General features: G+C 37.1%; 1 protein-coding gene across 1 annotated transcript in view; it reads right to left on the bottom strand.

Annotated features, from left to right (window-relative positions):
- Nucleotides 1-1516: 1516 nt before the first annotated feature.
- The window catches only part of PPIL4 (peptidylprolyl isomerase like 4), a 38288-nt gene continuing 13792 nt past the window's right edge, over nt 1517-26012 (bottom strand). Inside the window, exons 9-13 of the mRNA XM_060115217.1 lie at nt 24775-24841; nt 19707-19818; nt 16966-17062; nt 11811-11958; nt 1517-5520 (exon numbers count right to left, since the gene is read on the bottom strand). Coding sequence (XP_059971200.1) covers nt 5269-5520; nt 11811-11958; nt 16966-17062; nt 19707-19818; nt 24775-24841 — 676 coding nt within the window. The 3' untranslated portion in view covers nt 1517-5268. The remainder of the gene's footprint in view (nt 5521-11810; nt 11959-16965; nt 17063-19706; nt 19819-24774; nt 24842-26012) is intronic.

The following is a 26012-nucleotide window of genomic DNA, read 5'->3' as shown; positions in this document are numbered from 1 at the left end:
CTCACAAAAGAAATACAAATGTCAGACAATTTTATAGGCACCCTCTATCCAATATTCAAGGAAGAGATATTTAAATCTTTCTCTTCTATTTCAATAGAAAAAAAAAGGGAACAGTCACTAAGTTATTCTATAACATGGACATCAAATCCAGACAAGAGCAACACAAAAAAGGAAGATTATAGGCCAATTTTATCATGGTACTAGAAATTTTAGCCAGCAAGCACTATAAGAACACCACTATCACTTATTGTCCTCATAAAAGACCCAAGAGGACTTCCCTGGTGGTCCAGTGGTTAAGACTCCATGCTTCCAATGCAGGGGGTGGGTGCAGGGTCCCTCCCTGGTCAGGGAACTAAGATCCCACATGCCACAAAGCATGGCCAAAAAGACAAGAAAACCCTATAAAATTTAAATATAAGACTTTTAGCAAAACGGCTGGATATAAGAGGAGTAGTCAAAAATGTAACTTCTTAGGTCAAGAAAAAGAAAAAAAATGTTTTAAGGTATCATTTGTAACAGAACATAAAAGATAAAGAAGCTAGGACATCCCTGGTGGCACAGTGGTTAAGAATCCGCCTGCCAACGCAGGGGAGATGGGTTCGAGCCCTGGTCCGGGAAGATCCCATGTGCTTCACAGCAACCAAGCCCATGCGCCACAACTACTGAGCCTGTGCTCTAGAGCCTACGAGCCACAACTATTGAAGCCTGCGTGCCTAGAGCCCATGCTCTGCAACAAAGAGAAGCCACCGCAGTGAGAAGCCCGCGCACTGCATGGAAGAAAAGCCCCCACTCGCCGCAACTAGAGAAAGCCCACACACAGCAACGAAGACCCAACACAGCCAAAAATAAATAGATAAATACATAAAAAAATAAATACATAAATAAACAAGATAAATAAAATTACTCTTCTAAAAAAAAAGGATAAAGAAGCTAGGAGTAAATCTAACAAAAGATGCTCAAAAGCTTTAAAAGGAAACTTCTAAGAACTAAATGGAGGGGTATGCTATCTTTATGAATAGGAAGATTATGAAGATGTTGTTTCCACAAACTAATCTACTGTTTGATTGCAAATGCAGCTGAAGTCCCAACAGAAGTTTTTGAGAAACCTAACAAGTTGGTTCCAAAATTGCACAGAAAAAAAAGAGCCATGGTATTCCTAATGAAACAGATCGGGTGGGGGGGGGGTACTTAAATATCAAGACTTCCTATAAAGCCACAGAAATGTAGATGTTTAGTATCAGTGCTGGAATAAACAATGAACCAATGGAGTAGAGAGCCCATGAAACAAAACCCACATATATATATATAGAAACTTATATGACAGATCAATGGGGAATAGGTGAACCATTCATAATAGATTTTGGACAGTTGGTTACATCCCTAAGTGGAAAAAAAAAAGTGAATATGAATTCCTATTATCACACCATACACATACACACATACAATTCAATATGGATTAAAGTCAAATGTAAAAAACAAAGCTTTATAACCTTCAGACTATGGGAGAATATCTTTATTAAGGACTTAAACAAAATACAAAAAGCACAAAACACACAGGGAAAGGCTAATAAATTTGACATTAAACTTAAAAATTTGTCTAAAATGCATAACCTAATTTCAATCAAACATCAAGACTTAACTTACAGTTTACAGAAAGTAGAGAGGATGGAGGACACCATGAAGATACCGTTGAATAATTCCAGAATGTGGAATATTCTACAAAGCAACTGGCCTGAACTCTTCAAGTCAATGTCATAAAAAAATTTTAAAAATACATGTGGTTGGGGTGGATGGATGGGTAGGAAACTCTTTTAGATTAAGAGAATAAAATGACAAAAACAAGATGCAGTGCATGAAGCTTGGTTGAGTCTGGGTTTAAAAACAAACCAACATATAAAAATGACAGCCTTGGGACAATGGGGGAAATTTGTTTATACTATATATTACATATTATGAGATTACTGTTTAATTTTTTTCAGTGTGATAATAGTATTGTGGTGGTTTAGGACACTTGCCTTTAAGAAAATGCATGGTGAAATACTGAAAGGTGAAATATCATGTTTTCAATTTACTTTCAAATTGTTCAACAACAAAATGTTACTATTTGGATGGAATATATATGGATGTTCGTTATGTTTCTGTGTTGCTACACATGTATGAAACTTTTCATATTAAAAAGTTGAGGGAAAAATGTTGGGGGAAATTTACAACTTGTGCCCTCCCAAGGGCATCAATAGGTGAAAAAATAACCACAAACTGAGAGAAAATGTTTACAACATATAACAGTAAAAATGGACTAGTATCCACAATCTATTTAACTCCTTAAAGAAATATATAAGAAAAAGGCAACAACGTAATATAAAATGGGCAAAAGACATGAAATAAGCTTTTCACAGAGAGCAATCAGGAATGAATACAATATACGTGAAAAGCAGCTCAACCTTGTTAGAATTTAGGAAACGCACATTCAATGAGACTCCCAGTCTGGCCAAAATGGAGTCAACAGGGGCAGAATTTCCCTTCCCCATATTAAACAATGAAACACCCGCACAAAATATGTACAATAAAGTTTTTCAGACATTGGACAACTGTGCAGGACAGTGACTCTTGAGAGGAGAACCAACAGGGAAAGTCCTACCATTGCCCAAGCTTAATGAAGGGAGAGCCTGGGCGTTTCCCTGGGTAGAGCATTTAGGGGAGCCAAGGTAAAATCTGTAGGGTGGAGTATGGGAGAGAGAAGCTAGAGGGAGGATTCCAGATCTACAGAGAGGTCCCCTGAGGCTTCGGCTAATCAGTGTATGCACTTCAGAAAACTACCCCAAGGTGGGAAAGAACCAGAAAAGAATAAGTCGTAAAATTCAAGTTCATACAGGGTTCAGAATAGTTCTCGTTCTCAACAGCCAGAGTGGAGAAATCTCATAGTAAACCACGTGTAAGGAAGAATATTCAGAAGGGTATTATCTCAGTAGTGAGCCAAATTAGCCTAGATTAAAGGCTGTTCTGGTCCTATCTCATTAAATATAAAAGCAAGCTATGAAATGATCAAATTATTTCTAAATAACTATGTCCCAGAACAAAACTCAACATATTTAAAGGAATACAAAAAGCTCCAGCACCCAACAGTGTAAAATCCAAAAATTATCAGGTGTGCAAAGAAGGAAATTACAACCCAATAATGAGGGGGAAAAAAATCAATCAACAGCAACAGACAAGAAATGACAGATGACAGAATGGTCAAGTACATTGAAACAGTAATTATAAATATACGTCAGATGTTCCAAAAGATAGAGGAAAGCAGGAGTCTGGAAGGAGAGATATGGAAGATATAAAAAAGACCCAAATGGAACTTCAAAAGATTAAAAATATAATGTATGAGGTAAAAAATACACTGGATGGAATTAACAAGAGATTAGATACTTCAGGAGAAAAGATTAATGAACTTGAGGACATAGCAATGGAAACCAATCTGGAACACAGAAAAATAAATAAATAAAAAGACTTAAAGAAAAAACAAAACAGAGCATCATAGTGCTAAGAGACAGTTTCAAGTAGCCTAACATACAATTAGAGTCCCAGAGGGTAAGAAATGAAGGACAGAGACAGAAAAAAATAAATGAAAAGGCCTCCAAAATTCCAAATTTGATGAAAACAGTAAATCTACAGGTAAAGAACCCCAGCAGAAGAAACATGAAGGGGGGGAAAAAAGACTACACCAAGCACATCATAATCAAAGTGCTTAACAGCAGTGATCAAGAAAAACCTTAAGTGGCTTCCCTGGTGGCACAGTGGTTGAGAGTCCGTCTGCCGATGCAGGGGACGCGGGTTCGTGCCCCGGTCTGGGAAGATCCCACATGCCGCGGAGCGGCTAGGCCCGTGAGCCATGGCCGCTGAGCCTGCGCGTCCGGAGCCTGTGCTCCGCAACGGGAGAGGCCATAACAGTGAGAGGCTCGCGTACCGCAAAAAAAAAAAAAAAAAAAAGGAAAGAAAAACCTTAAAAGCAACTAAAGAAAAAGAAGGGCTTCCCTGGTGGTGCAGTGCTTGAGAATCTGCCTGCTAATGCAGGGGACACGGGTTCGAGCCCTGGTCTGGGAAGATCCCACATGCCGCGGAGCAACTAGGCCCGTGAGCCACAACTACTGAGCCTGCGTGTCTGGAGCCTGTGCTCCGCAACAAGAGAGGCCGCCATAGTGAGAGGCCCCCGCTTGCCACAACTAGAGAAAGCCCTTGCACAGAAACAAAGACCCAACACAGCCAAAAATAAATTTAAAGAAAAAGAAAAAAAACGTTTCATACTGAAGAACAAATGTAAGAGTAATAGAAGTCTTCTTGCTGGAAACTACAAAAATACACCACTTAACAGCCACTGGATTGGCAAAATTAAGAAGTCTGAAATTAAGAAGTATTAGAAATGCTATGAAACAAAGGTAATTCATATAGTTCTGGTAGGGATATGATTGGTACAGCCACTGCAGAATATAACTTGGCATTATCTTATAAAGATGAAGATATCCATATCACATGACCAAGCAAATCACTCCTAGATAAAGAATGTTCATAGCAGCATTGTTTGCAATAGCAGAAACAAAAACAAACCCCAAACATCCATCAACAGAAGAATGGATAAATTATGGTCTATTCATATAACATAATATAGCAATAAAAATGAATGACTTTCCAAAAACACTAAGCTGAAAAAAGCAAGTCACAGAAGTAAACGTACTTTATACCATTTATATAAAATTCAAAAACATACAAAACTTAACATTTCATTTAAGGGTACATACATATGTTTTAAAACTATAATAACAAGCAAGAGAATGACAACACAAAATACAGAATAATAATTATTTGAGAAGGAGAGGGCACTTTTAAAATGCCAGTAATATTCATTTCCTAAGCTGGCCAATGGGTACACGGCAGATATTTATTATTCTTTATACCTATATATACACGTTTGTGTATTTTTGTAGGCATGAAATACTTCATTAAAAATAAAGACTGAAAAATATGAAAGACTTTAAAAATGAAGACTACTATTTATGTATAACAATAAAATTAGTGTAAAAAAGTATACAAAGAAAATGTTCAATTCTTTATTTCTTTCAGTGCCCTGTACAATCAGTATTCATCTAAGAGGGCTATAATCCTACTGTGAAAAAAAAATAACAGGCAGTGTCTTTAACTGCTTTGACACAGAATCTGAACGCCTGGTACTCGAAGTTATACAAGAGCACATATGTCAGCCACTCATGTCTGATTCTTCAACTTTCATCTGTACTTAGATTTTTCTTTATCTTTGGATTTCTTGGGACTCCTGCTTCGTTCTCTCTTTTTACTCCTTTCTCTTTCATAGGGATCTGTCTGGTATTTGGATTTGTGACTATTACTATAGTGGCCATCCCTTTCTCGAGATCGGCTACGACTTCGGTTTTGAGGTCGGTCTCTCTTTTCACTCTTTTGCTTCTCCCAACAACTTTCTTCTTCTTCATAGTGACCAAAGCCCATTTCCCTGTAGATATCCTGTCAAAGGAATAGTGAATCAGTGAAATAATCATTTTGTACACACCATCAACAAAACTTAGACAAGTCCTCCTTGAGCAAGCAGTTTTAACAGCTCAAATTTGAACGCTACCACTAAGGCCAAGAATCTTGTAAGTTAAAAAGCAAAAACAATTCAGAAAAAGACTTAACCATTTTCTCATCGATCTCATTATTCTGTACTTACTATTTCAGCTGAACTGAAAGATCAGATCCAAAAACAAGGAACTGAAATAGCCCAATTGAAATAAGAAGTCTTTAGGGTGAAATTGCAATACCAAGAATTCTGGTTATGTGCGGTCACATTTCCACCTCCCCCTCTCCACTCCCCAAAAATGTGGTTCCATCACTGATCTACAATGAAACTACTAAAATCCCCATAAGAATCCTATAAAGAAGTCATCATTTAAATAACATAGCCAGAAGACGTTTTAGACAGGTCAATCAGTCTAAAGAGAACAGAAAACAGATTCTGAATTCTTGGGTCTTTTAAAGTATTTTTTTGTAACAGTTCCTCTCTAGATCTCTAAATAAATTTTCTGGTTTAGACTAAGCTGATAAATGTTTTTATTAAAATCATTATTGACATATTTCTTTAAAATGAGTTAAGAAACACTGAAATAATTCATTGCCCCAAAGAGAACAAAGTGGGTACATTTAGTTCTATTCTCAATAACCAAGGAGCAGTAGTAACGTATCCATATACAAAAAAGGGCTAGTTACAACACAACAATTCTATCTCCACTTGTGTCTTATCCCTGATTAAAATGAGTACCTCCACAGGTGGCTGAAATCTAAAGACACCAGAGCCAATGCTCTTTTAAGAATAGTTCATAAAATTCAACTTTCTTAAAAGATTTCTCAAAGGAAAGGCAAAATTCTAAGGACTGAACTCCCAAGTGCCCAACTCTATCACCTTAGACATTATTATAGTAGATGTAAATATCAAGGTTTAAAATCCAAGTGGTGAAAACCCATGGTTAAGGACTGGGTTTTAAGCAAATGATTCACAATTATTCCATATACTATCTAGATACTGTACATTATGCCTGGCATAGAGGTTGCACTATGTGAAAATAGACCTAACATGATTGCTATATTCCACAGTGTTTGTGGAATACCTCACCATAAACTGATTCATGATTCCCCACACAACACCAATAGTTCTTGTCCTTCTGTAAGAGCCCTGGAGGTAGAAAATGAGTCGGTAGTTCAGCTTAACCTTTTATCAACTATTTTCGAGCAAAATGTGACATCCCTAGATGAAAGAATTTTTTGTGCTTCCTGTAACAGACACAAAATGTAAATATCTATGTACTATTCTGACTGTACACCTAGTACTTCTGTACTGGTTGAGGCAAGAAACTTTTTAAATGGAGAGACTGTTTTAGCTGATGTATAATCCTATAAAGTCTTCAGCACATTATACAAACAGGCACTTAAATGCTTTGAGTGTTTAAAATAACAGAGAGAGAGAAAAGATTATGCAGTATTTAATTCTTTGAAAAAACTGACTAAGCTGAAAATCTGAAATGGACTGAAACCTTAAAAACCTCTCCTACTTGGCACAGCGTTCAAAGCTACACAAGCTTTGAAGTCGGGCAGCTCTAGGTTCAAATGGTCTTTGCCATTTAGGAGATGTGTCCAACAAGAAATGCTCTTGAGGTTAGATTTATCAGTGAAGGTTTCATAGAGAAGTTATAACGGACTTGAGATGAGCCTCAAAGGATGAGTGGTGAGGGCTTGGAATGTCTTCAAGAAGGCTAATGCAAGGAGTGTTAAGTGAAAACTGAAAAGCAAGGAAGAACGAGTACTGTATGTATGAAGGAGAAAAGTTTAGGCAGCTGGATGAAGCCATATTAGAACAGATCTAAGTATGTGCTTGCACAGTGCTAAGTGCTTTTGGAGGACAGTATTATCTTCCTTCCAGATATGAGGAAACTGAGACTCAGGAGATCCCCACAGGTTGGAGATAATTATTTCACTGATCAGTAACTCTACATATAAAATTGAAAAGGGGGTGGTATGGAGTAATAAAAAAATAATACCACATCCAACTGAATTAAAATAAATGTTAAACTTCCAGTCCTCCCACTAAACTATAAGGCCCATGGGCTTGTGGGGTCAGGATCTTCATATCTAAGGTGAGGGAAACGAATCACATGAGCTCTAAGTCCTTTCCAGTATGGACTTTTAAAAATTCTATTTGTTTTATACATTTAAGACATAAGACAAGATGATTAAACAAACAAGCAGCTGAAAAAAGAAAGAAAGAAAGAAAAAGAACACCATAAAATGAGTGCCAATTTAAGGCACTCAACTTAACTGAGCCAATAATTTCATGTTTAGTAGTCAAAAAATTTAAAAATCAACCAAAAACTGTCCTTGCTGAGGTCTCTGGGAGTAAATCAGAGGTTTAGTTACATCTAAATCACTAAAATAATATTAAAAGATTAAAATGACAACGAAAACAGAGTCCCAAATTATAAGAACACTGAACACCTATGAAAACCACAGAGGAGGACAGGCAAGCAGTCTGAGTACTTCTCAGCCAGGCAGCCCACGGCCGAGTACTCATTTCCTGTAACCCCAGTAAAACTCAAACCTCAAGAACACAGTAACCATCTCTGGAATTAAGACATGTGGTGGAAAAATTAAACAGAGATTTCGAATTGAACAGTAAGGCTGCCATTCAATAAAAAACAAAGCACTTGAAGAAGTAAGTTAAAACATTCTTAGGAAACTAAGCTCACCAAGCAAAACACCACCAAACAGGAAAATTTGAGCTATACCTGAAAATTACCTAGCACTGAAAATTCCCTTTAATGATTATATTTTTGAGATTAAAATCAAAAGGATAAAAAGCAAAATAACAGAAAAAAAACTGGGCCCACTGAAATCTTAAAAATGGATGCTATTTTATTAGAAAGAGAAAATTAGTACAGCTATATTATTAAATCAAAGTACAAAATCAGAAACAATTGCTTTAATATACTTCGAAGGGAGAGATAAAGTTAGAATATTATTGCAGAAAGAGAAAGACATTTGCTACTGTAAAGTTTTAAGTAATCAAACAGCAAGATAAAAAAGATTCACAAAAAGGCAGGGGTGCAAGGGTGGGAAACACAGACTTAAAATGCAGCCAGTCTTTGGAGTTTTTTAAGATGTCTGATTATCTCAAACACACCAATGTGTACTTCGGGCCTAAATCCATTGAGGAATCCATATACAAGCCCAGGATGAGGAGCTGTAGCTAAAAGCAACACATGGTGGGTGGGGGGATTAAGGAGTTTTAGTGGAAAACCTGCTAAATATTCACAGAAGTGTGATACAGCCACCATTAAAAAAGATGTTGGGGTGATCTTTGGCTAAAGTAATAGAGTATAAAAACTAAGAGGGAGATGTTCCTATTGGATGACACTGGAATATTATACTATGAGACAAATTATATTAGAATTAACAACTGGAGTTAGGAAGGAAAACTGCTGACAGGAATATATTCCAGGTAAGAAGACTTAGAAAAGAAACTGACAGAAATATATTCCAAGTAAGAGAAACAGCAGTAAGGGTACAAGTCCAAATTTAAATTGTGGTTCCATTACTTATTAGCTGTGTAAAACCACTGGCAAGTGGCTGAACCTCTTTATTCTTTACTTTCTTTGCTGTGAATGGAGACAATATCCACAGTATCCACCTCGCATTATGAGGACACCAGAGATGTTATTATTACTGATTCATGTAAGGATTACTTGAAGGATTGGCAAGGATGTAACTTAAAAACTGAGGGCAGGGCATAAATGATGGGAATCTTTAAGTAGTAAAAGGGCTATGGAAGAAGAGAGATTAGACCTCTGCTGGATGACAGCAAGGAGTAGGAAGATCGGCTGTCTAGAAAATAGGGTGCTAAGAATATATATAAAATACGGGGCTTCCCTGGTGGTGCAGTGGTTAAGAATCCGCCTGCCAATGCAGGGGACACGGGCTCGAGCCCTGGTCCGGGAAGATCCCACATGCCGCGGAGCAACCAAGCTCGTGAGCCACAACTACTAAGCCTGCGCTCTAGAGCCCAAGAGCCACAACTGCTGAAGCCCGCACGCCTAGAGCCTGTGCTCCGCAACAAGAGGAGCCACCACGATGAGAAGCCCGCTCACCACAACAAAGAGTAGCCCCCCTCGCTGCAACTAGAGAAAGACCCGACGTAGCCAAAAATAAATTAATTTAAAAAATTCATTTGCTGAAAATTTTTAAAATGAAGAATAAACCATAAAACACATAAAATGGTTACCTTTAGGGAAAGAAGACAAGGGGGAAAGGACAGGGATGGAAGCTAGGTTTTCTATATGTACCATTTTGTAGATTTTACTTTGGAACCATACAATTAATTTTTAAAATTATAAAACAAAAGAAAAAATTTTAAGCTATCCTTAAACATCAAAAAGAACAGGTTAATTGAAATATGAATCCAGTTAATGGCCTTACCACAGAGCAGTTATTCCAAGTGATTTAAAACACAATGATTTGACTGTAAAAATAATAGTAACAGCCAGTGTAGAAAATGTTTGCACACACATTTTTTTTTCCACTTAATTGTAACGTGCCTGGACAATAAATATTATCTCGATTTCACAGAGGAGGAAACTGTGGCTCAAGAAAGTTAAATAATTTGATGAGGTCACATCAATGATTAGCAACGTGGAAATCTAAACCCAGCTTTTCTGACAGCAAATCCTTTACTTTGCCAATCACACTACATCTCTCCATCTCAGTGTCTTTGCTTAACATTCTCACAGTCTTGAGTCCCCTCTGCCAACTGAAAGCCTCCTCATCTACCAGGGCCCAGGTTGAAATGTCCTTACGTGGCAAAAACCATAGCAAGGGAATATAACGTAATCTGCTTTTCAATTGAGAGCCAAAATGCAGGCTGGAAATGATTTCTTCTCTTTGTAGTTAATTTTCTTTGGGGAATTTTTATTATCATTGTCTTAGAAAATGTATTGTTCAGGAAAGCTTTGGGGATGATAAATTATTAGTTATAGTTAATAATATTAATAATATAGTTAATAATTATTAGTGCTGCTTTTATTTCATATATACCATATGGAAGGGCATAAACGTTTTTCGGGTCCCAAAACCTCAAGAGCTGTAAGCGCTGTACGTAACACTTGGTGATAAATTAACATGATACATTAGAAGAACTTTTTTACCATAACCACACTTGTTTTTGACGGGAATAAGTGAGTGTCCACAGGTATGAAAATCACTCTTGCTTCACAATGTGGAACTATATATTATTTCAAAAACAATCTTTTATAATCTGTTATATATATTCTTTTTTTTATTAGTTTCTGCTTTATAACAAAGTGAATCAGTCATACATATACATCTGTTCCCATATCCCTTCCCTCTTGTGTCTCCCTCCCTCCCACCCTCCCTATCCCACCCCCCCATCCCACCCCTCTAGGTGGTCACAAAGCACCAAGCTGATCTCCCTGTGCTATGCGGCTGCTTCCCACTAGCTATTTTACGTTTGGTAGTATATATGTCCATGCCTCTCTCTCGCTTTGTCACAGCTTACACTTCCCCCTCCCCATATCCTCAAGTCCATTCTCAAGTAGGTCTGTGTCTTTATTCCTGTCTTACCCCTAGGTTCTTCATGACATTGTTTTTTTCTTAAATTCCATATATATGTGTTAGCATACGGTATTTGTCTTTCTCTTTCTGACTTACTTCACTCTGTATGACAGACTCTAGGTCTATCCACCTCATCACAAATAGCTCAATTTCATTTCTTTTTATGGCTGAGTAATATTCCATTGTATATATGTGCCACATCTTCTTTATCCATTCATCCGATGATGGACACTTAGGTTGTTTCCAGCTCTGGGCTATTGTGAATAGAGCTGCAATGAACATTTTGGTACATGTCTCTTTTTGAATTATGGTTTTCTCAGGGTGTATGCCCAGTAGTGGGATTGCTGGGTCATATGGTAGTTCTATTTGTAGTTTTTTAAGGAACCTCCATACCGTTCTCCATAGTGGCTGTACCAATTCACATTCCCACCAGCAGTGCAAGAGTGTTCCCTTTTCTCCATGTTATATATATTCTTGAAAATTAAAGTTCATTACCCTAGTGAAACCATTCTACATCTTAAGAGTTAGAAACACATCCATCCCTGTTCAGGACTACACCCTTATCTCCTAAATTAAGATGTAATTTACAAATGGATGAAACATTTATTTCTCTACAGCTAAGTCTGAACAGCAGTAAGTACCTGATTTGTATTTTTGACTGGCATATAGTCCTCATCTTCTTTTTCTTCAGAGCAGTGGCGGGTTTTCTTCTTGTGTTTTTTACTTGTGTGTGAGTAACTTGACTTTGAGTCTTCTGCCTGCTCATCTAGTATAAGATCATATTTTGCACTGCAGCAGCTAGTTAAGGACAAACATGAGAACTGACACCGGTAATACTTCAAAACATACGAATCTGGTAAACAAAGTAGGCCATGAGGTTAAAGATAACTTTTTAAAGCAAGAAGCATCTCAGAAGCATAGAATATATTTCCAAAACAAAACTAATTCACATTTTACTTCATCACGGAGTCAGGAAAAATGGAAAGAACACCTGTCTTTAATAAACGGTTATAAATTGGTAAGTGGGCCAAAAATATAGAGAGTTAAAAAAAAAGAAAAAAAAGAAAAATATAAGTAGCATAAAAAATAAGGAAGCATGGGCTTCCCTGGTGGCACAGTGGTTGAGAGTCCATCACAGGTTTGTGCCCTGGTCTGGGAAGATCCCACATGCCACGGAGCGGCTAGGCCCGTGAGCCATGGCCGCTGAGCCTGCACGTCCGGAGCCTGTGCTCCGCAATGGGAGAGGCCACAACAGTGAGAGGCCCACGTACCGCAAAAAAAAAATAAATAAATAAGGAAGGATATTTGTCAATAATGAAAAACTTAAACTTAGAAAATGAGGCACATTTTTAACTAGAAAAAATTAAGACATTGTAAACCCCAATGCCAGAGAAGCTGTACAGATGAAAAATACACTCATGTGACTCTTCTTTTGAGTGTAAATTAGTTCAGTCCTATAGGAGAAAATTTAGCAATGCATATCAATAGTTATCATGTTTAACTTCAAATAAGAATTTATAAAAAATAAAATAACAGTAAGTTAAATGAACATAAGAACAGCTGTCCCTCATTATCCACAGGGGATTTGTTCCAGGATCCCCTGAGAATACCAAAAGCTGCAGATGCTCAAGTCCTTTATATAAATGGCATAGTGTTTGCATATAACCTACACACATCCTCCTTTATACTTCAAATCATCTCATTACTTAAAAACCTAACACAATGTAAATGCTATGTAAACAGTTGTAAATACAACACAAATGCTAGTAAATAGCTGCCTGCACAGCAAATTGAAGTTTTGCTTTTTGGAACTTTCTGGAATACTTTTCCTGAATATTTTCCATCTACAGTTGGAAATCCATGGATGCGGAACCTGCAGATACAGAGGGCCGATTGTATACATAACAGGATTTTTTTTTAGGATTATTTTTAATAACAGAAACTAAGAACAATAAACAGCCTAGTAATAAAGATATACTTAAATACATCAGGGTATTTCAACTGATATATTACCATAAAGGAAGTTATTAACAATGACAAATGAATGCTATTAAATAACCTGGAATGGTTTATAAAAAATTAAAAGTGGAAAAAGCTTGAAGCAAAAACTGTATATACCACACAGTGGTTATAACTTTATAAAGCTTTATAAAGGATCAAGGCTTGAGAGGAACAAGGAGAAATAAAAAGTATCATTTGCCTAGGTGGTAGAACTATGAGTGAATCATTTTTAAATTTCACGTAAATGTTATAAAAATTGTAATAATATGTTTTAATTCAGAAGTGTTTAATATACTATAATGTCTTAGAATAAGAGAAAATGTAAGACTATTAGAAGCTCTTCTAAAAGTAATCTTACACTCTAAAACAGACTCTGAGGAAGGCTGACAAGGACTAGAACAGTGGTTTTCAAAAGAAGGACTAGGAGGAAGCCCAAAACGCAGAGCCATTTTAGTGGCGTGTGGGACTAGAGTAACAGTAGACACACTTCCCTCAGGACTAGGGTTTCACCATGCCACAGCTCTAGGCTTCCTCAGCAATGTCTCTCATTCAGTAGGAAAACACTGCAACTTCTGGCTTTTCACAAGACGGCTAATGACAGCTAATCAGCCTGTACCGTCCTATTATTACTCTATTATCTCCAACTTCTCTTCTCCTTTATACCATGTCGCAATGTCTCCACAGTACCTTCTGGATGGTCTCCTTCTCCAGAGACAAATTCAATAGTCCTTGCCTATGATTTCACCTCAGTGTTTGCTCTACACGTGCTGCTCCCTGTCCAAAGTGCTTCAGAGTGGGCTTCCCTGGTGGCACAGTGGTTAAGAATCCGCCTGCCAATGCAGGGGACACGGGTTCGAGCCCTGGTCCGGGAAGATCCCACATGCTGCGGAGCAACTAAGCCCGTGCACCACAACTACTGAGCCCGTGCTCTAGAGCCCATGAGGCACAACTACTGATCCCGTGTGCCACAACTACTGAAGCCCGCGTGCCTAGAGCCCGCGCTCCACAAGAGAAGCCCGCGCACCGCAACGAAGAGTAGCCTCCGCTCGCCGCAACTAGAGAAAGCCCGCGCACAGCAACAAAGACCCAATGCAGCCAAAACTAACTAAATAAATAAATATTTATTTAAAATAATAATAAACTATTCAAAGAAAGTGCTTCGGAGCTTCAGAGTGTTTCAAACTACTGATCATAATCCATCAGTGAGGTGTAAAATCCAGTTAGTGGGTCACCAAAAGCCAGCATTTTAAAATAACATAGACTAGAAAATAGAGTACATGGCATCTAATGAAAATATTATTTTATAACACTGTTGTTTCAATTATATGTGTGTGTGTGTGTGTGTGTGAGAATGACTATACTTGGACTGTACTGAGTCAAGATGTAAACTGTATTTAATGGATCGCAGATAAAGAAAATATTGATAGTATCCCACCTCAGCCTTCCTCTCCCCCCATATTCCAGCTGTAGCTTTAATGTCACTACTTATAGTATTACTTGAGGATCCTCTGACCTCTTACCTCTATTATGAGTCCCATATCCCACAAATGCACTTCTCTGCAACACTCCAGACATATTTAATTAATGGTGATTATTTAATATCTGTTCTTAATATCTTTAAGGTCCAGGGGCTACACTTCATTGCGAAACTTCACTGGGCATGTAACAGATGCCAAATAAGTATCGGCTGATTACTTGTAATACCACCAAGACACTTGTTGTATCTCTTCCTTCCTTGCTCATCCACTATCTTCTACTCACCACTACAATCAAGACTTTCAGAAGATGTCAAATCTCTCCAAAATCCTACTTTGTGATCTCCCTGTCCTCTTTTCCCCAATTACTTCCCTGAGGTCTAGTGCAGCCAAGTTAAACTTCTCTCTTCTACTTCTATTTTTGAATCTTCTTATTAATGGTTTAACAGCACCTTCTCTCTCATGACCTGTAAAGTACATCCCATGTCTTTCTAACTGACTTATCTGTACTTAGATTATCATCAGAATCCCCTTTCTTCACCGTGGTAATAATGTATGTGAAAATATATATATATGTGCTACATATGAAGACATATGTTCTGTCCCTCTATAATTGTACCTATAATTTGTAGATTACAAATGACTTGCTAAAATGAAACCTATCAATTACCAGGAATGTAAAGATCATCCTACTGGGTCAGATTCATGAATTCCTTTCTCTTGTTCAGTATGCTGTTTGTGAATAATGAATAGTGGTTTGCACCAGGACATGCCTGTCTTCTCCATCCACTTCAAAAGGTTAAAAGCAGCACTGTTCAATACTAGCCATGGGTAGTGGTTTAAATTTAAATTAATTAAAATTAAACAAGTTTTAAAATCCAGTTCCTCCGTCCATTTCTCAAGCTCGATAACCACATGTGGTTAGCAGCCATACTGGACAGTGGAGATACAGCACATTTCTATCACTGCAGGAAGTCCCGTTAGCGCTGGCCTAGAGACTGATTCTCAAACACACTGAGTTCCTTTCTTAACTCTCAGTAATCTATCATCTTGAATTTAAAACACTTTAATACTACGTATCCTTCCTTTTCAGCCTGAACACCCGCTATGCGGGGAAGATGCCTCCTTCTACTTTATACTCCACAGCTGACCTTCCTTTCATTTGTCCTACACACTTCCCTTCTTCCAGCTGCAGTTTCTAGTGGTTGGCTTCCACTTAATTTCAAAGATTTGGTGAATAAATCTCAAGTGTATTCCATCCACACCTTTTATGATTCTAAGATTTCAATCATACCCCCTCTAATGTCCATGTTTTCAGACCAATCTTAGTTTACTGTTTGGTTTGTCTGTATGTGAAAGCCTCTTTTCATGCTGATTATGTCAGTATACTCCAGACTTTATCCAACTCTAACACCTTACAATGCTTTGTGCATTAGACAGCCAATACAATAAAAAATATTTAACAGGTCAACCTGATATTCATCTTTCCTGATGAATACTTGGAAAAAAAATGTCTATATAGTATGGGCAAAGAGAATCCCTAAAACACCAACAGAAACTAGGAAACAAAGAAACTATTTACGAGAAAGAATCACAAAAGAAATAACCTTTGCCATGTATGGAGTGATAGATTTATAATGAGAATATCAATGAACAAACTAAAATGACATAATATGAAAAGTATGTTTCATTGCTTCTTATTTGTCTCAGCCTAAAACTTGAAAGAATCTATAAACTAAAGGGTCAAGTCAATGGATTTCTTTTTAATCCTATAAAAGTCAACTCTTGTACACACTAGGAGCCCAATAAATATGTGTTGCTAGACTGACAATGTCTTATATGCAGAAGGAAGCAATCTAATAACGTAAAACAACAGGATTTTGTTATCTATATATTCACCAACTCCAAAGAAGTTAAACATATAAGAAGGGTTAACACAAAGCGTTTAGCTTAGCTATAACAAAGAAATTGCTGACTATGAGAAATTTAAAACATTAAGATTATATATAGAAAATACAACTCTTACCTGCAGATCTTCTGAGAATAAGAGATAACCTTAACCTAAGTGTAGGGAGGTAAAAGAATTAAGCTCAAAACTTCTTTCAACCTTAACTTTCTCCATACAATAGAGAATATACTGAAAAAGCAAAGTATACATATGTAAAATGGTGAAAAGAGGTAACAATAAACTAAGTGATTTCTTCACAAACCATCTGGATTCAGGAACTTGTCTTCTATAGCCTTTTTATAAGGTATCACACTCAACTCTCCAGATTGGATGGTCAGTACGTATTGATCAACTGGTTCTTGTGAAGGATACTCCTGTTTGGGCTTTACTTTATCTTTCAGAACCAAATTAGATGGTTTATTCTGTTCCTTTTCATACTCCTTGAAATCACTCTTGGTGTATTTCCCACCTATTTATTTAAAAAAAGAAGAAACAACCTAGTAAGAAAATCACCTGATTCATCAAGAACAATAATTATTTTATAAGAGGTATAATATATAAGAACTATTTATAAGTGGCATATATATCAGGGGATAGAAAAAGGCTGAGAAGAAAACAAAAGAATCATAGTAATTCATTCTCCACCACTATTTTAACTGAAATCAGATATCCATTTTGCTAGGTAGCCAGATGCTGCCCCCTAATGACATACATGAATATTACAACACCAAACTTCCAAATCCTAAATTACACAGTGAATACAATCGCTGGAAAATAATTCAGGGTTCAAGTAGAGCCATTAAGTCTATGAGAACATTAGGCCCAAAGGTAATTGAGAGCTTGGGACCTGTGTCTGAGATCTGAGAGGCTTATAAGCATCAAAGACAAGATGACTCTATTTGGCAATTCCAGAAGCTTTGTAAAGGAAAAGGGCCAGTAGGCAAAGTTTCATATAAATGTGAAACAGACAACTGTAAGAGTTAAAATACTGGTAACTGTAACAAACAGGCATCATTTCATCACTGAAAAATATGTGCCATGTGCCTGCCATTAGAAGTCTCACTATGGATGAAGCAGTTATGGTATATAGTAGAAGGAGCAACAGATCAAAGTGAGATTCAAATCTTGACTCTAGTGGGAGGTCCTAGGTAGGACACTTCAGTTCTCTGAAAGTCATTCTCTTCATTTAGGAACTGAAAATAATATCAACATTTCACAATGCTGTTGGAATCATTAAACAAGGCAATAAGGAAAAGTACTTAGCACTGTGAATGGTACACAAGGTATGTTCAATTTTTTAAAATGTGAATCCAGGGGGCTTCCCTGGTGGCGCAGTGGTTGGGGGTCCGTCTGCCGATGCAGGGGACACGGGGTCGGGCCCCGGTCCGGGAGGATCCCGCGTGCTGCGGAGCGGCTGGGCCCGTGGGCCATGGCCGCTGGGCCTGCGTGTCCGGAGACTGCATGTCCAGAGCCTGTGCTCCGCGGCGGGAGAGGCCACAACAGTGAGAGGCCCGCGTACAGAAAAAAAAAAAAAAAATGTGAATCCATAATATACAGAATTATCTCAGGAACTTCCCTGGTGGCGCAGTGGTTGAGAGTCTGCCTGCCGATGCAGGGGACACGGGTTCGTGCCCAGGTCCGGGAAGATCCCACATGCTGAGGAGCGGCTGGGCCCGTGAGCCATGGCCGCTGAGCCTGCGCGTCCGGAGCCTGTGCTCCGCAACGGGAGAGGCCACAACAGTGAGAGGCCCGCGTACAGCAAAAAAAAAAAAAAAAAAAAAAGAGTAGCCCCTGCTTGCCACAACTAGAGAAAAGTCCGCACACAATAAGAAAGACCCAATGCAGCCAAAAATAAATAAATTTATAAAAAATAAATAAATAAAAACACTGCATCAGCAATCAAAAACCCGTAGTATTTCAGTATACACAGATTCAACCTTAAGTTTGTTATGCCACCACTAGCAGAAATTTGATATATATATGCATATGTGGGATGTCATATGTGTAGGGATAGGACCTAGTACACAGAAGATCTTTTCAATTTTGTACCATATGACAACTAAGACAAACAAACTTTATAAAAAAGAATTTTTTAAAAAATTTATTTGTTTTTGGCTACGTTGGGTCTTCGTTGATGTGCATGGGCTTTCTCTAGTTGTGGCAAGCGGGAGCTACTCTTTGTTGCAGTGCACGGGCTTCTCATCCCGGTGGCTTCTCTTGTTGCGGAGCACGGGCTCTAGGCACATGGGCTTCAGTAGTTGTGGCACACGGGCTTAGCTGCTCCATAGCATGTGGGATCTTCCCAGACCACAGCTCAAACCCATGTCCCCTGCACTGGCAGGTGGATTCTTAACCACTGCGCCACCAGGAAAGCCCCAGAAAAAAGAATTTTTAAGAGTTTTGCATCTAGAGGAGCCAAACCACCAAATGATAATTACTTTGGAAACATGTTATGTCTGCAATGGGTAATTATAAGTAATTTATAATACAGTCAAACATAGAAAGTATATTCATCATCAGTTTAAAATACACATATGCATCAGATAGAGAAGGACAAATATCATATGATATCACTTATATGTGGAATCTAAAAAAATAGTACAAATGAACTTATTTACAAAATAGAAATAGAGTTACAGATGCAGAAAACAATCTTATGGTTAACAGGGGGATGGGGGAGTGAGATAAATGGGGAGACTGGGCTTGACATATACCCACTACAATATATAAAATAGATAACTAATAAGGACCTACTATATAGCACAGGAACACTACTCAGTATGTAATGACCTACATGGGAAAAGAATCTAAAAAAGAGTAGATATATGTATATGTATAACTGAATCACTTTGCTGTGTACCTGAAACTAACACAACATTGTAAATCAATTATACTTCAGTAAAAATTAAAAAAAAAAAAAAAGCAAATATACACACTCACACACACATACCCCCATCTTATATACTAGATAGCAGCTAGGTAAAATCAAATAGCAGGAGTTACATCACTGAACACTTCTAATTAAAAACACTGTCAAAAGAGATACACACACACACACACACACACACACGATGCAAAGCAGAACAGAAACAAAGGAAGAGGAACCAACATACCTTTTCCTTTCCATTTAACCTTTGCAACAGACTGGCTAAAGTCCACATGTATTCTTCTGTCATCTATAAGTACATTGTCCATTTTGAAGAACGCTTTCTCACAATCTTCTTCCTGATAGTAATTATAAAAACTCAAGCATAAATCTTTATGGAAAAGATTTCTGCAGCTAGAACAAATACTGAAAATACAAAAAGTTTCTTGTTACTAGAACTAAAATTTGAATACTTACTATGCACCAAATGCTGTTAAATGCTTTGCATCTATTATCTCAATTAACTCTGATAACAACCTTATGAGGTATTACCTATTATTACCTCCATTTTCTCAAAAAGAATACAGAGGTTTAGAGAGGTACAGAAGTTGCTAAAGGGCACACAGTTGGCAAGGGCGAGAGCCAGGATTTGAACCGAGGCAGTCTGATTGCAGTGCACATACATATACTTACCAAATGTGTTATACAAATCCATAACCCCTTTTACTCATAACCCAAAAATATCCTGAAAACTGTTTTTATAAATTTGGTGTTAAAATCCATGTGACAGCAAAACCTAATGGAAGGATAAACCTTAACTTATTCTACTTAGCATGAATATTCATTTGTTTCCACAGCAGAAGTATTTCTGTGATTACGGAATGCTGACCCAGAAGTGTGCCACATAATCCAGAGATATGTGTGTTGCACACACACACACACAAACACGCAGTATTACATTTCTAAATTCTGAAAAAGTCTGAAATGGGAACAGCTGTTCCCAAGCGTTTTGGATAATGGATTGTGGGCCTATGATACCAAGGTCCATGTTACATAAGAATCCTTGTCAGTAACTCTGCAAGCCCTACATCCCCATTTCTGACATCTGAAGACTAGAAATGACACATTTCAATCCAGCACTGATCAATTTTCTCCTAGGTCCCTGGAAACTTATTTTTTTGTCTGTTCACAGCTCAACTAGAAACAATCCAAAGAGAAGCAGATAAAAGAACTAGTTATAATCATATTTATTTACAATGTATGTCAAGAATTAAATGGAATATAAACTCCAAGGGACAAAACTTTATTCATCTTTGAATCTACATCATTTAGACCATCATCTGGCACATGGTAGGCAATCAGTGCATGTTTGATAAATCTGACTGATGACCCTTAGGCAGACATAATTCCATCACTGTGCCATTTCCCCAAAGAGAAAATTCTCAGATACTTTTTTTTCAGGAGGATCATATTTGCAAATACTCAATTTACTTATACCTAAACAATAGTTAAGGAGTCTCTTCAAAATTTAGATTAAACACAACATTGTAAATCAACTACACTTCAATTAAAAATTATAAAAAACACATATGGAAATGCATGCAAAGGACAAAAATATCCAAGAAAATCTTTAAGAAGAACAAAGTTGGAGGACTCACACTACCAGATATCAAGACATTATAAAGCTACAGTAATTCACACAATTTGAGAGTGGTGCAAGGACAGACAAATCGACCAGTGCAGCAGTGCGGCATCCAGAAACAGACTTTACACACGTGGACACCAGATTCATGACAAAGTGGGTACTGAAGAGCTATGCGAATGGGTCAACCTTTTTAACGAATTTTGCTGGGTCACCTGGCTATCTTATGCAAGAAAAATGAAATTTAACACGACACACATAACATACAAAAATCAAATTTCAGATCTAAATGGGAGAGATAATTTCACAACAAAGCTTCTAAAGATAGCATAGAGAATATTTTCATGATTTCAGGTAGGCAAACATCCTTAAAAATAGGCAATAAGGAAAAAAAGCTGACAAACTGAACTAAAAATTAGAAATTTCTGCTTATCAAAAGACACCACAGGGCTTCCCTGGTGGTGCGGTGGTTGAGGGTCCGCCTGCTGATGCAGGGGACGCGGGTTCGTGCCCCGGTCCTGGAGGATCCCGCGTGCCGCGGAGTGGCTGGGCCCGTGAGCCATGGCCGCTGGGCCTGCGCGTCCGGAGCCTGTGCTCCGCAACAGGAGAGGCCGCGGCGGTGAGAGGCCCACGTATCGCAAAAAAAAAAAAAAAAAAAAAGACACCATTAAGAAAGGGGAAAAGGCAATCCACTGAGCAGCAGACACCTTCAACACATACAACCAAAAAAAGAGTTTGTACCCAGAAAGTACAGAGAATTCTTACAAATCAATAAAAAGGCACAAACACCCAATCCCAAAGTGGCCAAGTCTTGAACAGGTACTTCATTTTTATAAAGGACATTTAAATGGCAATAAACGTATGAAAAGGGGCTCAAGCAGGAAAATGGAAAATAAAGCCACAATAAGATACCACTACACACCCACCAGAGTGGATAAAACTTAAAAGACCATACCAAGAGTTGGTAAAGCTACAGAATAATAGGGACTCCCATACATTGCTAGTGGAAGTGAAAATTAGGATAATCCCTTTGGAAAGCTGACTGGAATTATCTCCTGAAGCTACACCTACCCTATGACCCAGCAATTCCCTCTTGGATATATACCCAACAAAAATGCATACATTTGTACACTGAAAGACATGACAGAAAGGGTTTAGAGCAGCACCATTCATAGTAGCCCAAACTGGGAAAGACCCAAATGTCCATCAACAGCAGACTGGAAATCTAAATAATGTTATATACACACAATGAAATACCATATGGCAATGAAAATTTACATACACACAATAAAATACTATGTCAGTGAAAATTTACATACACACATAAAATACCGTATTTCCAATGAAAATTAACAAAAAAGTTAAAAGCTACATGCAGTAATGAACAAATCTCACAAATGTTAACACTGAGCAAAAGAAGCTAGACACCAAAAACACATATTGTGTTTACACTGATATCAAGTTTAAAATTAGACAAAATCTATGATATCAGAAGTAGCAGCAATGGGGAAGTTTGTGGAAGGGGACACAGGTGAGGCTTCTGGGATTCCAGTAATTTTTTTTCTGCTCGCGTTTTATTCCTTGACCTGGGTGGTGATTTACATGAGTGCATTAACTGTGATTAATTCATCAAGCTGTTCACTCATGAGCTGCACGTTTTCAGCATGAATTTCATTCCTCAGTTTTAAAAAAATTTTGATCAGATTATTATCTGATTATTATTATCCAAATCAGATTATCCAAAGCATAGAGAACATGCAAAAAAGGCTCAGTGATGGACACTTACAAAGAGGCTACCGCTCATGATAATTACAAAGCAGAATAATGTAGCTTAATCTAATTTTCAAGAAAAGAGAAAGGCTACAAAAGATTCACCTCAGGGACTCCCCCGGTGGCACAGTCGTTAAGAATATGCCTGCCAATTCAAGGGACACGGGTTCGATCCCTGGTCCGGGAAGATCCCACATGCCGCAGAGCAACTAAGTCTGTGAGCCACAACTACTGAGCCCGTGTGCCACAACTACTGAAGCCCGCATGCCTAGAGCCCGTGCTCCGCAACAAGAGAAGCCACCGCAATGAGAAGCCTGCACACCACAACGAAGAGTAGCCCCCGCTCGCCGCAACCAGAGAAAGCCCACGCTCAGCAACGAAGACCCAACGCAGCCAAAAATAAATAAATAAAAGATTCACCTCGAAAACTGAAATGTTGAATCATGATAAAGAATCCATAGATTCTAGAACCACTCTATGCTCTACAGTTGACCTGAGCTATGTATTCATGGCAAATGGGATACCTGCAGAAGATATTAGTCTATCTGCCATAAACAAAATGAAATTATGTTTGTAAGCAAATAAACAATATAATCTATGCTCAGTGATGGAATAACACTGTCAAGTTGACAAAAAGTATTCACAGCAAACTAAAGGTAGAGATCTCCTTTCTGCTGACACTAATGTACCTTGTAAATATTATTTCTGGTACACCTGACACAGTGTCTAAGTGTAATGTGTTATGTGTCTGTCTTCCTCAACCCTCCATTATCCATCTTGTACCCCTAGGGCCTACTGCAGTGCCTGAAATATAAAAGGTGTTCGATAAGTACTTGGGAATAACTATAACTTAAAATGAGCTACTATTAGACATACTTCAGTCCAAAGCTGCAAAAAGAAATAACGTAGCCTAGCAAAATGGCTAAACACATTGGGAACAGCATCAGACATATCTAAGTTCAAATCCTAAGAGCAAATACAAGCTTTTGTATTTATTTATCAGATGAAGAAATGTGCAAAGAAGAAACAGAATTAATACAAATGTTCCTAGTCACTGTATAAGTCACATTTAAATTTGATGGGTTTTTTTTTAAAGAATTACACTAAATTTATGAGTATTAACAACATTTTAAATCTGAACAATTTTATAAGTATGGGTGGTAGTTAATATTTGTTACATAAAATGTTAATTGAGTTATTAACTATTTCTTTGAAAATAAAACAGCGGACAGAAGGCTATGACATTCACTAGGTACATGATTTTAAACAAGTCACGCTACCACTGTGTGTCTCAGTTTACTTATCTGGAGAAGGAGGACAGTACCTATCTCAGAGTTGTGAGGATTAAATGCAGGTCAAATAGCATAATGCTTGCTTAAAGAAAATTACTTGAGTAACATAAGCTGTCATTCCTATTATAGATCTAGAGAGTACCATCTAATCTAATACTCAAGTTTTACTTATAAGGAAGATAATGCCTAGAAAGAAGAATTCTAAATAAACTGCCAAATATCATAGAACAGTTGGTCAGTGATAGAGCTGAAATTAATATCTAGATCGTAACACCCAGATTGGTTCTCTATTACTCAATTATTATATCTACCTAAATAGCACTGAAAAATTATTTATCGAATGTGAAGAACTTTACCTAAAACGTTAAAATTTTAAAGATACATGCATGTAGGTTGAAACTGAACTTAAAGTAAAGATACATATATTGACATTGATAGATGTTAAATTTATCCCTTATTTGAATATAACAAAGTTATTTTTCTTGGGTGCCTAAAGAAAGGGCAAACTAATTTTCTAATCTTAGAGACTAGAAAAAGTTCTATATATTTTCACACTTTAATACCATAGAACAAAAAAAATACAAATTTAATATATCTATATTATGACCTACTTTTTCAAATTCAATAAAAGCATAACACAGGGATTCTCCAGTCTTCCAATCCCGGATAACTTCACAACTGAAAAAAAGTTTGGAAAAAAGCGACTTTAAAGAAAAAGCATTCACTCTTACTCTTCAAAAGTAAAAAACAAAATAAGCCAAAGTTAAATTCACAGAACTATATTTCTCCAAATCTCTTCAATAATAACTATTTTTAAAAAAATAGTTCACCAATCTAGAAACTAAATTATCTAGATTCTACTATAAATGCCCTATCTAGGCCTACAATCCTAAATTCCCAAAACACTGAAGGAAGAATAAGATAAAAATATTTAATTTTCCTTTGGCAAAGGGAAATTACTGCTAAAAATCCTTTTAAATCGTAATTTATTTGTAGTCCAAATACAGATGAATTACAGATTATCTAATGTCACTGTAGAATAATGCACACACATTCATACATATACACATGTTTAGTAAACTTACGATTTGGGGGTTTTGAATTTTAATATAAACCAAGCTCAAATGTAATCACATAAGTCTAGCTATTATACAGAACTAATCCATCTTAACCAAGTGAAAGGGCCAATAAGAATTTAAAGCACCTGGCTTAATCCTTTTTCCTCATGTATCTCAAGTCTCATTTTAAACACATGAAATGAAACAGGGATATAAAACATTGTGAGAGAAAAGGAAAAGTAATCACATTATAGCATATGGTTCAGCTGTTGCAATATTTAAGTATATATTAAAATGTAAATATTGAACAAAGATCTAACCAAAATTATGATACAACCAAAGTAGTAGGCAGGGAGAATGAAGAGGGCAGGATAGAAATAGAGGTGAATCCTCATCTTCCCTAGCAAGAAGTTAGAATAGAATGTCTCCAATTTAAAAATAAGAAGTAGCAGTATAGGAAATATTTTTATAAAGATGATATATTTTAAGTGAGTAGAGGAATAAAGTCAGGTAGTCTTTTATAGAAAGATTTTTCTTTCAATAGGAAGAATAAAGAATGGCTTCATAGAAGAAAAAACATGAAATGAAAGGAAATTCTAAACTTAAAACAATATTTTTAAATCAATTACAAAATAATCCCCTTTCTCACAGAAACACTAGCTTCATAAACTTTTGCATTAATAATACAAGGAAAATTAACCAAAAGAAAAATTTTAGAAAACTTAGATTCAAATTAATTTTGACATAGGTTGCTGGTAATTCTAGGAAGAATTTAAATGAGATAGATATTT

The sequence above is a fragment of the Mesoplodon densirostris genome, chromosome 12 (genome assembly GCF_025265405.1).
Source record: "Mesoplodon densirostris isolate mMesDen1 chromosome 12, mMesDen1 primary haplotype, whole genome shotgun sequence".
Lineage (NCBI taxonomy): Eukaryota > Metazoa > Chordata > Mammalia > Artiodactyla > Ziphiidae > Mesoplodon > Mesoplodon densirostris.
The sequence above is the reverse complement of the archived record's forward strand: the minus strand, read 5'-3'. Positions and strand labels throughout refer to the sequence as shown.